At 36.9% G+C, this 14,465-nt stretch overlaps 1 protein-coding gene across 3 annotated transcripts in view; it reads right to left on the minus strand.

Annotated features, from left to right (window-relative positions):
* The window catches only part of thnsl2 (threonine synthase-like 2), a 95,375-nt gene extending 86,839 nt beyond the window's left edge, over positions 1–8,536 (minus strand). The window contains exons 1-4 of one of the 3 annotated variants that reach the window (XM_051930132.1): positions 8,402–8,492; positions 6,154–6,436; positions 4,169–4,363; positions 886–1,038 (exon numbers count right to left, since the gene is read on the minus strand). In XM_051930132.1, coding sequence (XP_051786092.1) covers positions 886–1,038; positions 4,169–4,363; positions 6,154–6,376 — 571 coding nt within the window. In that variant the 5' untranslated portion in view covers positions 6,377–6,436; positions 8,402–8,492. Of the gene's footprint in view, positions 1–885; positions 1,039–4,168; positions 4,364–6,153; positions 6,449–8,370 lie in introns of all 3 variants that reach the window. The other 2 variants (XM_051930130.1, XM_051930131.1) reach the window with 2 other exon arrangements.
* Between the last annotated feature and the right edge of the window lie 5,929 nt (positions 8,537–14,465).

Genomic DNA, 14,465 nt, shown 5'->3' on the forward strand with positions numbered 1-14,465 from the left:
AAAAAAAAAAAAACACAACACACATGTATCTAAAGTACCATTTACAGATTTTCCTGAAATGCAAATTTTCTCTAAAATGTAGAATAAAAACGCTACATTTTGTTATATTTGTGGGTGCTTTCCCAAAATTATGGGCATTTCATATTTCAAAAACGGAGAGGTTACTAAAAGGGAAAAATGAAAAATTTTCATGAACACAATAACTGGAAAGGTTCAAATTAGGAATACTGACACGAAATAAATACCATATACTAACAGAGGGGTAGTGAAAACAGAAAATAAAAAAAATGCTACTCCCTCTCTCCTTTTCATATCAACAATTTTAAAAAACTGTTTCAAATTGACTTTAACAAGAACAAAGGGTGAAATGTTACCTGGAAGGGTCTAAAACTATTGAACCTGCTGCAGCAGTTGATTAATAAAAACACAAGAAATTTAAGTTTTATTTCATTATGTATTTGCACATTATTTTTGATGGGTTTTTTAACAGGTTATTCTATAATTCCAGAGATGATATATGATTTCTAATAGTCTAAGAATGTCTGATTTGAAGAAATGATGGAAAATGCCGTTTACCAAAGATGTATTAAGTATTTCTGGTGTAGGCTGGGCCACTATTGTAAATTAGGTTTTCAATAAAGTAGTAAAATTTTAGTTTACTGGATAGTAGAATTCATTTTAAAAATCAAGTGTAAAATTTCTTGTTCGATCAATAATTATTGATTGAATATAAATTATAATTTATGCTTAGTAATGTGATAAGTGCAAGGCCTGACATTTTAGCCATTAAATGTTTTTTCAGAACTATAGGAATGTGTAAAAGAACTTAATTTATTTCTTCAGTAGACTGCCAAAGCAGGAACTGGAGTCAGCCCAAACACTTACCTTCAAACACATGCACATTGTCCTCCATAACAGTGGTCATTTGTAGCTCTTGTACTTTAGTACAACGACCTTTTGGATAGACAACAATGATGTCAACACCATTCATACCACGGACACTCTCTATAGCAGCACTGCCAGTGTCCCCAGATGTTCCTGGATTCAAATAAAACAGAGCAGCAATTTATTTTTCCATTTGGAAGGTGGCATAACTGATCAATACTATTCTACATATGCCTCTAATGCTTGATCATTGCTTTAAGCATTTAAGTTTAACCTCAGCTGGGCTAATATTAAAGAATTACTATGGCACTGTACACATACAATTTGTTATAGTAGAATGATAGACTGTGCTACTTAAAAACAGAACAATGTAATAGTTTAATTAGATATTCACCAACCTAACACTCTAAGCTGAGCATATGTGAGCCTTATTTTGCTTCCTGTGTCAACAGGTTAGCTTTGACAGCACTGATGATTCATAGTTATATCTCTGCTTTAATTTTCAAAGGTAGCCCTTTAATTTTACTTTTCATGTCACATTCATTTCATTGCAAATACATTTTTTTAAACTTCCAAACTATTACAACATGCAAAGCAAAATCTTTTGTTCCAGTATCATTTCATAAAATTTCATCCATTTTCATACTGTAGCTCTGAATTGCAAGAATGGGATAGTTGAGATTGCTGCAGTACCCCACTAGAAAACATAGAACATGAAGCACATAATTGTATATAAAACATTAAAATCATTCAATGGTAATTTAAAACTAACAAATTGATATTAGTTAAAACAGTGTAAATGGTGGAGAGTTGGCTTTTAAGATAATTTGTTAGAAGAACATATACTTTAGAACACTGGATACTCTTTGTTGGACTCTGGCTATAAAAGTGGTTACTGATTATAAATATACAGTACAGTATCTCTTTAATTTAACTATTTATAGCAAATAATATTGTTTATCCAACTATATAGACAAATTAAATTTCTGGGTCACGAAACTAGAAATTGTATCAACAATGCAGAAATAACCAAAACAACTCCATTCAAACCAAAAGTATTTACTTACCTAGTGACAGATATTATAATAGCACACCCTGAAATTCAGGATGATAGCATGAGCTGCTAACCATTCCGTTTCTGTTTTATCTATTCTGGATAGCTATAGCCTTCCAACATGTAAAACTGTCTTTATTTTTTTATTGCCACACAGAACAAGTTCTCATAATGATATCAGGAACCAACCACTAATGTTTAAATGTATAATGTTTCAAATGCTCCTTATTTTTAGTACTGTTCAAAACGTTACATCTACAATGTAATCATTACACACTTGTTTCAAAAGTTTGTTTTTGGGGAGAAATTCTCAGTCCCATAAAGTAATATGAAAACAAAATTGGTTTTGTTGTGATGTTATGCTTTTTAATATATTCTCCATTTGACAAGTTTCTGAACAAAAGGACTCTGAATCGGATATATCAACATAATTCAGGTGTGCACACTGTGGTCCATAATTTAGGCAGATGATGCCTATTTCGCATATTTCTGCAAAACGTATCCTTTAGTAATTACGGCATGACATAGCAAAGTACACTCTTAGCCTTAAGACATATCCCCAGGACTCTCCTGGAGCTTGCTTAGTCTGGTCAGTCACTGCTCAGTTCTCCATTTTTGAGCTTACTTACTCTATTGCAGGGATGCAGGAAGTGTACGTCTATCTCTTAAGCATTTAATCTAAGGTAAGAAGCAACCACGGTTGGGAAGATAGCCCACAGCATGGTAACACTTATTTATACTGAAGTAGCTTAGAGTTACCAGCTAATCTAGATTGCACATTTTTGACATATGCAAGGAAATTAGAATATGGCCAAAAAAATAAATATAAAAGCTGAAATATGCAAATTGCACATAAACAGTGCCTAGAATGGGATTACACAGTCTCTAAAAGTGCTGAGATAACAGTGCTAACAACTGCATCCCCTTGCTGAGCCTTATAGGGGCTATTTGTAATATGTGCAATAAAAAGTTTACTGTAAATGTGTGTTTATGATATAACAATGCAAAGCCACCTTTCTGGCCACACTGTTACAGTAGTTCTTGAGAATCTTCTAAGCATTCAGTATGTGTTGACATGGCACCTTATTAGCTGATCAGTTTCGTGTGGTTAAATTCTTAACAGAAACTCCACAAATGGCTTAAGCATCTTATAAATTGATGCAACAATTGAGGAAGAATTTTATTGGATTTCATAGTGGTAAGAAACCAACATAAAATGATCTTACTTTGAAAATATAAATAAAAGCCAAATTGTGACTTTTACGTGCAATTAGGCACTATGTTGTCACTTTGGTAATACAGCAGAATGTTCATTTGATTAAAATGGATGAGATGCATTTATAGCAGGCTTAATATAAAAACAATGAAAAAACGTATGCTGTATGAAAACAACAAAGAAGTCAATAATAATATTATAATGGAGAGTGCCCATTAAACCATGTCAACCTGTTATCCACACCTATCAGTAACCTTCATTAGAAAATTTGATTTCTGCACTTTTAACCTTGTTTTAACTCAATATACAGTATATTGTAAGCAATTTATTTTTATTTTATATCTTATTTCCATTTTAGCTTCCACAATAGGTAAAATCGTATTGCATCATAGTTACATATTTAATATTCCATATTACCAAACAAGGGTGGCATGGTGGCACAGTGGTAGCACTGCTGCACCACTACAAGGATACCAGTGTTTATGCCCCAGATGCCCCCTGTGTGGAATTTGCGTGTTCTCCCTATGTCCACATGGGTGTTCTTCTGTGCTCAGGGTTTCCTCTCACAGTCCAAAGACATGGTTTATTTGAATTGGTGTTGCTAAATTAGCCCTGGTGAGTGTGTGTGTGTTTTTGTCCTTAAATGGACTAGTACCCTGTTCAGGTGTTGTTCCTGCCTGGTGCCCAATGACTGCAGAGCCAGCTGCCCTGTGAAAAATGGATGGAAGGATATTACCAAATGATAGAATTAACTCCTATTCAAGATTAAATGTTGTCTTACAATAAGTCTGCTAGGGTCACTTTGTGACAGGTCTGGTATTAAAAAAACAATTTTAAAGCAATTATATAATAACAGGGTCTTAATTTAGATGTACAGTGGCAAGAACGATCCATGACCTTTGCTTTTATCTTTCTTTTTTTTATCATTGTATCCTATTTTTTAATTCATTAAAAGCATTCAGCAGCTTTAGTTAAGAGATATAAGAACTACATTGTAATAAATGTTGCCTTACCCACAACAATAGTGGCCTGTAATCCATTCTTTTTTAGAAAATATTTGAGGAACTGACCAAGGCACAACATGCCAAGGTCTTTAAATGCCATCGTAGGTCCATGCCATAGTTCTAGAACATTAATTCCATCTTTTAACTTTGATAGATGGACAACTTCTTTCAACTGAAAGTGACAAAAGGCTTTGTCAATAAGGTCTGTGAAGAAAAGAAAGAAAGATAGATTTTTACTGTTAGTGGATTCACCTTGGAAAGTCACTGCCAAGAGCTGTTATTGACATTGCTAAATGTTGATGTGCAGGTGCAAATTGCTGTCACTGTTCTGTAAACAACTAGACAATGATAACTGAAAAAGTTACACTTCCAATCATTTACATTTTCCATATATGGAAGCTTGTTTCGTTATTTTACAAAGGTATTGCCTGCTGTCAGACGTGTGCTTTGATGGTCTAGCAAGAGAAATATTGACCATGTGCAAAGCATGCATTCAAGTAACAACAACTGAGCACACATTACAGGCATACATTTGTTTTAATCAGGTTCAAGTTCAGTGTAGATGTTTTAGTATATGCAGAGTGGTAGCACAAAACTGTTATTCCTGCCCCAGATCACCAAGTTCTTCATGGAGCTTGCATATTCTCACTATGCATTTACAAACTGATTGATATCAATGAATGTCTGAGTTAAACGCTCAAAAAGGTTTTCCTTGGTTCTTCAATTACCTTATCCTTGGTAGGAGCGACTTATCATGTTACATAATTCGATAATTGGTTTGTGTACTTTCCATCTGTTTCCTCATGGTTGTGCTCTATCGTACAGTCTGCCTGTTTCATTTTGTGGGTTTTTTTTTATCATCATCATCATCATTTGTGTGAATGATACACCACAAAAAGTGAAACATGCAGGGGGCTTGGCCCTTTCAAATATCTAAGGCTTTTATTAAAACTACAATGCAGTGTGATTAATTCACTTTAGATTTATTATGTGTACAATCAAACTCATATCTGCACTTTTCACTATGCTGTCACTCAACATGAATCTCACTCTGTAGGCTATGTAAAATAGCACAGAATGCAATTGGCAAAAAGTAAGCGCTGTTTAGGAAAGAATTATTATATGATTTGAGGTGTACATGTCTGCTATTACAAGCCATGACAGAACAGAACTGCTGAAGAAGCAGAATCATAAAATCATACTAGGATAATAAGCAGAATAAATCTTGACAAAGGGGTGCGTGTGTCATAACTCCACAGGCAATGCCTGCTGCAAGCAGACAAGTGAGCCAAAAAACATATAAGAGAATAGAGAAAACTTGAGCAAACAATACAAAGTTTCTGTGATAAAATGTATCATTTCCAGTTTAATTTTGTTGTCTCAAGCATGCCAAGGAAATGCAAATGGCATATTTTAAGTTGATAAAAATATGCTTCACTGTGGCAAATTATGTACCATGATTGTGAAAAAATAACTAACTTGGAAAATGCAAACTTATCCTTTAAAGCAACAGATAGTGGTGATGTGTTGCATTAACAAGTATGAAGTTCACTGTACCCTGTACATGAAATAACAATGACTCTATAAACTAGTAAAAAAAAACTCAATAGTGGAGGCAGCTGCAAAAAAATGTGACCAAAAGGTTGTCACTGCCTGTCATGGTATCAACCCTAGGACCCTTTGGCAGATAGCAGGGGTAAAAGAAATAATAAAGCCAAATGAGGTGGCCTACTGTTCAATGATTGTTAGACAGCCCTCATATTTGACTTAGAGGCCCCCCAAAAGCCCCAGAACACAGTAGTTACAAAAGAAGCCAAAACAAAGATTGTATGCAGGACAAAATTGTTGATACCAATGAAAATGAATCTTAGATATACAGTATATAAAATAGAATGGATACTGCAAGAAACTGCTATTGGAGTAGAAAGATTGCCAGTAAATTTTGAGACACTTCTTATTTTTAAAGCAATTTTAATTAAAGCAAAACACCTTACCTGATAGATCGTTATGGGGGATATCTTCAGAAGAGATAAAGACTGAACAAATTTCCTTAACCAGTTCCACGTAATTGAATTTGCTCCAGCGTTGAAGGGTAGCTAAGTTAAGCTCTGGGATCTTCTCAGGCATAAGCAGGCCTCCATCTGGGGCAAAGCCTGAAAACAGGACTTGCTCAAAGTTCCATCCTTTCACACTCCCCCGTGTGCTACAGTAGTGCATGGTTTCTCACAGCCAAGCCAAGGAAGACACCAAGAAAACAATGGGCTTAATCTCCACCAACTGAGCATTACCCTAAATGCATAGTTTCACAGCAAAAAAATAAATAAATAAATATTACAAATTTTTTAACTTACAATAAAACTTTAAAAGTTCATACTGGATTATCATGAAACAAATAAAAGACAAAATATTCACACATGATACAGATTATTTCTGACAGGTTCTGAGAATTTTACCTGGAACTGTCCACCTCTAATAATTGTAGAATAAAAAACAGAAACCACTATTTATTGAAATAAGGTATCATTTCCATATATTTACACTTTTTTCTCTTTTAAACTGTAGCACCTGTTACAGCCTTATGCTTAGTGATGCTTATGCCAGTTTCTTGTGTACATTCTACTTATAGCCTACAATATCTGAAGGCTGCTAGACATTGTTTCATGAAACAGTACGTCTTATGTGGCCAATCAGAGAAAATTTGCTTGGCAAACCTATTTTTGGTTGTTACGCAAGAACTAGTTTTTGTAGGACTCTCATGTTATCCTTCCCTTTAACAGCTATAATTAAGGCAGGCAGCCTATCTTAATATGCAACATGCCCACCCTGATGTCATGGTACATTTTTCACATGCATCACTGTGACCAAACACACAAAATGGCAAAACCTACAAAATTTGGAAACAAAAAAAGTGGTGCTCAGGCAAACATGTAAACACGGCACTGAAAGAAGCGCTTTATTCCACGTTTTCCTACTACAGACTACTATTGCCCTCTGTGAGTGGCCATCTGTAAGCCTCAGTCATGGACCCTGGCCTTTTGCCTCTGACCCTAGGAGAGTAGGCCAAAAGGAAGAAGCTGTTCAGAGTGTGCGGCATCACAGAAGACCTGGTGGCATGATGGAGTGGATGCTGAAGAAGCCAACGGTCCTTTTTAGGGCCATGCCAGCAGCCTGGAATAAGATGACGGAATCCATTCCTCCAGCTCTCGCACCCCTCTGGTCATTGCAGTATGTTCCATATATTTATAGTATGCACATTTAGAGATCACATCAGTTTTGCAAAATTCCTAATTAAAACTTAAAGCAATTCTTATACTTTAGAAATCTGAGGACTAATGGATACACTAGTGTCACAACAGCTCTGAAATTTCAAATGGATTTACTCCATGTAAAGTTTTTTTGGATTAAATGTTGGCCTTGTTATTTTCCAGAATTTTCAACTATTAAACGATTTTCTGATTTTATTGACAAATAATTTTTACTCATGCATTGTTTTAATGTAGTTCGACACATCAAGTAGTATCAGTTTTATTGACAAAACGATTAGTTCAGCTGTCATCAGAAATAAAAAGTTATATGAAATGTTTGCCTTTCAATTTAAATATTCCTCATATCACTTGGGACACGTACGTTGCATTTATCCAGAACAGTGCATGTGCGAACATGATTTATATTTACGCTTGAAGATTTTTTTTTTTCTATTTTGTCACGTTTTCTGCTTACTTTGGCATTTATTAAACAACAGCGTTTAATGAGTTCTCAAAAAGTACAAAGTCGACTTTCAGCAGCGGCTCTCCCACTGCCGACACCGCCTCAGTGACCCCGTTCGTATGATTGACGGATCCTGAACATAATTCGGAGTAAGGATTACATTATCAAATCAGGAGAAACGGTGGGCGAGTCATTCTTGTCTAAATGTTCTGAAACGTTTTTCTCTTCTAGAGCTATATTCCGTGACCTCCAACTGAAAGGTTAAAAATGATGAAATATGTAATTAACACATATAAAACATTGTAAACACAAACGGTAAACTGGGTTTCAGATAAATAAAACAGACATCCACGTGGAACAGAATCCAACCAGCCTTCAAACGAGCAAATTCTGTAGCGTGGTAAAAAAAAAAAAGACAGCTAGTCGGATTATATCAGAGAGGAGACAGCCGATCAAGGTCTACCGTCTCTGTGGATTGCCATCTTTCAATTAAATGAACGTACTATTCGCCGTTTGCAGTGGCTGACTCTCGACTCTCGACTCACCTCCTCACTCCGGACAGCTAGCTGGCCCATCACGTTTCTCCACCTATCAAATAATCCTGCGCCTTCATCAGTTTCTGATTGGAGAGTGGCGTACGCCTATTTATATCCGGTTGGTGCCGTTTCCTTTCGTTTTCGGCTTCAGTAATATTTTTGGTAATGAAATACATAAGTAAACCTGTATACGCAGTTTAATATTTTGCAGAGTTTAAAGTTGTTTATCGTCGGTTAAATGCAATACTATTCATTATGAATGTACTCTTTTCTGTTTATTGACAAAATGGTTTATATATTTGTTTATTTACTGTTTTATGCAATATTTGTTTAATTTTCTTGTAAATTACTTGTAGGATGTTCACGTTTTCTTTACTTTTTCATCGTATCTGTATCTCAAACACAATTATAAAAATATCGCATTTACAGCGTTTCGACTTATATTGCCATTGAGGGGATTGTATGCTGCATTTTCTGTCACAGCGATTTTTTTTTCTTTGTTGGTGCAGTTTTTGGTTTTATTAACGTATGTAGCAGAAATATGTGAATATTTTAAAATGAAATGTCACCATTAGTTGTGTCTAGAATTCAGTACTTAACAGTTTAAGGCCAAATAACAGTGACACTTCAAAACATTTAAATTGCAAGAGGTGATATGCCAAGAAAAAAGGTTGGGATCTCTATAATGTACTGTATACTGTAATCCTATTTAGTCCCAGAGATGGATGTCACAGTGGGAAACGCTGCCACTGCATGGATCCAGTATGCTGGGTCAGAATCCTACATGGGGGTGTTACTAATTTGGAGATAGTGTGCCCTCACCCTGTCTTCATTGGTTTTTATCAAACATCCTCCAAAAAACCTTCAAAGTGAATTCCAAATTTGCCCTTTTGTGTGTGAGTGAGGCCTTCGAGTTGATTGTCCCCATGTCTGCAGCAGTTTCCTGCTTAGCAAACAGGGCTGCCAGGATTGGCACTGCCCCAACACCAGGTTAAATTAAGCAGAATAGACAGTATTTTTTGTAATCCAACAGATTCAGATGGATAGTGATCTGCCAGCTAAAGAGCTCACATTCACTGTTACTGGAAGCATTAGAGGAATTTCCCAGCCTGGCTTGGCCTATTATCATGCTGAAAGAAGTCCATTCCCAAATGATTAAACTGCTACTTATTGGTAAAGAAATTCAGATGTGGCAGCAAACAGCACACTATAGAGAAAGCCATCAGATCAAACTTAATCAGCCCCCTTTGATAGCAGTTTATTTCTAACAATTGACCTGCCATTGTCTAAGTGTTTCTTACCTGTTTGCCCATTTGCACTACATATGTGAAGCTCTTATGTATAAATACCTCCTAGAAGTTGCTTTTCCTGATACACACCTGCAAGTGCATCTGGTACTGTTGTGGAGAAATCTTCAGTAAAAAGTGAGCAGAGTCTTTAGAAAGGCAGTCAGAATTTAGACTTTATTGCATAGCATAGGAAACAATTGCAGGGCACATAAAGCCGTTTCAGTTCATGAAATGAGCCTGGTGGTTTGGGTGTGGTTCATTTTTATTTCGGTGCTAATCACAAAACATCCCCATTTTGTACACATTGGTCATCATCCACTTTAATTTTACCTTCGTAATAATGACCTCATGCTGTATTTGTTTTCATATCAATTACCTCGCCTTGTGAACTACTTTCCCCTAATCTTTTCATAACAATCATTAGGACTTGAAGGTCGTGCTTGCTGCAATGCCCGGAGATGACCATCATCTGATCATTTCTCACATTCCTAATCTTGATGTAATAAAAATTGGAGGCCTTTTAATTGATCAGTCCTCCTCATTAAGTTGGAACCAGCGTGACCCACATATGACAAACTGAACTGTTCAATTAATAATTGCTTGTTGCACCAGCATCCAGTAAAACTAAAATCATAGGCAGCTGTGCCGGTAGGCACAGCACGCAGCTTCACTGATAAGGCCTAAGCTGCTGAAGCTGAATGCATATGGCTGTTTTGATAATCAAACTTAAACTCCTGTATAGCTTAATCTTAGCCAAAACAATGCAGCTTGCTTTCAACTTGATCTTCTAGAATTCATAAGCCTTAAAATATGAAATCAAATGCCATTTAAAAATGGTATATTTTTAAAGTGTGTATGCACCAGCATGCAAGTTTACTTAGTTTTTCTTAAGTTTAAGGGCCTTGAGTGTTTGCATGCTAACTTGTTTAGTCACTAGTCAGCCAGAAAGCTCAGCAGAGCTGCCATGTCCCAAAACAAACACTTGTTTACTCAGTTCCCTAAAAAACACAGTGTCCTTGGTTCATAGAGAACAAGGCAAGTTTAAAGCAAGCAGGTCACGATAAAAACAAAATCAACAGCCTGTAAAATAATAGTGCCTGTCTAAGCCACTTAAAAAAACTCCTTTTATTAGTCAATAGTTCTAAAACTAATAACAAGACATATTGATCCTCGACTTAAACTTCAACTGTACCCACCACAATTGCACGTTCAAAATATACTTCAGTATAACCTTTAGTCTATGCTCATTCCCAGTCTGATTTACACGCACACATCCTTTTTCCCCTTGCTTGCATAGCTGTCTACATACCTAGCAGCTTTAAGGATCAATGTGTGAAGTTCTGACACAATTATGTGGTATGCCAGTAGTAAAAGATTTATAACACTATAAATATGAATCATTATTAGAGGACACTCAGTGCATTTGTTATGCACAGTTCATAGTGACTCTGATCACTTTGCTTGAAACTACAGTTAAAATGCATTCTTTGGAAATTTACATTCCTTTGCTGTAGCTTCGGAATTTATTAAAGAAGACATTATTTAACACATTCCCTAAAAATCAGAAATGCATTGCAAAAATCATGCATATGAGGGCACTGTTGCAACTCTTAAAAAAAAGGAGTGTTTTGTGTTCCTTTTGTAATCTTGTGAGCTTTGCTGTTATAACCATTTAAGTGATCTTAAACTTCATGGCCCCAGTCTAAGTAGTTCTGTCTTGCAAATTAATGCATCTCTTGTAGAAGCTCTACAAAAGAAAATCACAATAAAATAAACATTACTTCATGTCCTACATAATTCACACACAATCAGACTTACTATACATGCATGTGTGTACCCACTTTTATTCTGGTGCCATTTTTAGGTTTGATTTCTAATTTGTTCCCTTACATTACCAACAACAACAACACCTCTTATATATATTTCTCTTCTGGTTCGTCCTGCTTCCATTTCAAAACTGGTCCCGCCCACACGCAGCCGACACGGAATTTCTCGATTCCTATTCATCCTCTTCCAAACCCTTCCCCACGCTGCCTGCGGCCTCCCATACACCTTGCTATTTTTGTTATACTGCGATGGTTGTTTCCTAAGCCTTTGTTATAAAATGAACGACAGTATGTTCCCTGTCGACGGGTTTTTGTACAACGTCATCTCTGTTCCGGGATCCAGCAATTGCCTGTTCCTATCAGTGGGTTATTTCTTGACACAAATGGTTGACAAAGGCAATGCACTCTCACTATGACATAGGGCAATAGATTTCGTTGCATCACATTGGGACAGATTTGGAGACGTTCTTCCTGTTGTTCTTTCCAACGCAAATCGAGCTATCACAACAAGTCAGGAGTACTATCAATGGCAACATCTGGAGTTTATGGTGGTGAAGCTGAAATTAAAGCTCTTTCAGAGATTCTTCATGCTACCATTGTCATGTACTTCAAACACGACCCCAACATCCCGCCTTGCATTTACAATTCTGGAAATACTCTCTTCATTTACCTTCTGTACTCAGGACAACTGGACAATGGCCACTATGAAGCCCTCCTACCGATTCCGATCATGTCTCCACAGCAGCATATAATGTCTGATAACACCAACACATCAGTCCTCAGTCATTCTTCTCTTTCACAAAACACTACAGTTTCGTCTACTGGTACAACCTTCCTCTGCGTCATTTGTAGTAAACCTTTCAAAACAAAACCTAGCCTTGCCAAACACAAGAAAATTCACTGCAACAACAAATTGTTTCAGTGTCACACTTGCACAAAACGTTTCACAACGCAGAACTATCTTCACAAACACACAAAAATTTACTACGCTGAAAAATTACCTGACTCCCACTCCAGTAACACATTCTTCCAGTGTGATTCCTGCAACAAAACTTTTCAAACGCGAACCTCACTTGCTAAACACAAGAAAAGGCATTCTTCCCAACAACTATATCATTGCCAGAAATGCAATAAGAATTTCACTACACAGGATTGTCTGACTAAACACAACAAAACTTATTCACAACTCTTGCAATGCAACATCTGCAAAGCAAAGTTTCCAAACCAACACAGTCTCAGCAGACATACACACAATCCTCTTCCCGTTACCACAGGTACTTCTTCACCTAATTCCTGTCTTTCCGTCCAAGAGTACAACATTGAGACTCCAGACCAGCAGTGCAAACACTGTCATGCACTATACTGGCCTGATGAGCATAATACATCCAACAAGTACTCAAGGTGCTGCCGCAACGGTAAAGTAGCTTTACCACCTTTGTGGGAGCCACCTGTGTCTTTACAACAGCTTCTTGCACAGCAAACATCAGAAGCTAAAAATTATCGTGAACGCATTCGAGAATACAACTCTTCTCTAGCATTTGCTTCCGTGGTTGCACAGATAACTCAGCCTCCTGGCCACGGACAATACTGTTTTAAAATACATGGGCAAATTTATCACCAAATCTTTCCACTATACGCTAACACTTCTACCTCTCCAGGATATGGACAGTTGTATGTTTTTAACACAGTGGAAGCTACTGAAGTACGTTTACAAAATAAAGTAAACTCTGCATGCAGTGAAAATTTACTTCTCCAGCTAGATTCCATGCTCAGAACCATCAACCCCTTCGCTAAATCATACAAACACATGTGTGAAATCGCTCAGTCCAATCCAACAGCATCTGTACGAATGGTTTTCAAGGAAAACCCTAAGCAGGATTTACGACAATATAATGCCCCGACATGTCACATCAATGTTGCAGTAATTTTCGTTGGAGAAGGTGGCAAACCGCCTGCCGAAAGAGACATTTGCATCTATCCCATAGGCAACTCCTGTAAACAGATTTCCATGCTCAATATGAATTGAGATCCTATGGTTTACCCACTTTTATTCCCTTATGGAGACATTGGCAGGCACAAAGACTTACAACATGTTCCCGATAAAAAAACCACCAAGCGAATAAGGCTTACTTAACGCATCTCAACTATCTCAGATTACATCAACAAGATCTGCGCGTGGAAGAATACAAAGGACTGTCAGACACACCGCAAGCAAACGCTGAAAATAACAACGTACGTGTAGGCAAAATGATCATATTACTGTCCACATTTCCAGGAAGTCCAAGATACATGCAACAAAACTATCAGGATGCCATGGCCATAGTACGTAAATTCGGAAAGCCTGATTTATTTATCACTTTCACATGTAATCCTGCTTGGCTGGAAATTCTACATGCACTGTCGGATACCCAAAGACCAGAGCACAGACCTGATACCAGTCTTCAGCCACGGTCAGTTGTACGTGGCTTTTTCTAGGGTTAGATCTTTTGACTCATTATCTGTCTCTCCACCAAAACACCTATGCACAACTGCGTCTTTCAAGAAGTATTTATTTCTTCTTGATTTCTGAATTCCTTTCTCACCGTTTTCCATTCCTATTCTTACACCGCCATATGCTACGGCGGGCGTCAGCTCGTTTATTTATATAGCAAATTTTCATACAAATAATGTAGCTCAAAGTGCTTTACATGAGGAAGAAAGAGAAAAAAGACAAAGTAAGAATTAAAATAAGAGAACACTAATTAACATAGAATTAAAGAAAGGTCCGATGGCCAGGGAGGACAGAAAAAACAAAAAAAACTCCAGACGGCTGCAGAAAAAATAAAATCTGCAGGGGTTCCAGGCCATGAGACCACCCAGCCCCCTCTAGGCATTCTACCTAACATAAATGATCAGTCCTCATTGTATTCAGGATTTCATGGAAGGACTTGATGATGACGGTCACATG

The sequence above is a fragment of the Erpetoichthys calabaricus genome, chromosome 7 (assembly GCF_900747795.2).
Source record: "Erpetoichthys calabaricus chromosome 7, fErpCal1.3, whole genome shotgun sequence".
NCBI classification, from domain to species: domain Eukaryota; kingdom Metazoa; phylum Chordata; class Cladistia; order Polypteriformes; family Polypteridae; genus Erpetoichthys; species Erpetoichthys calabaricus.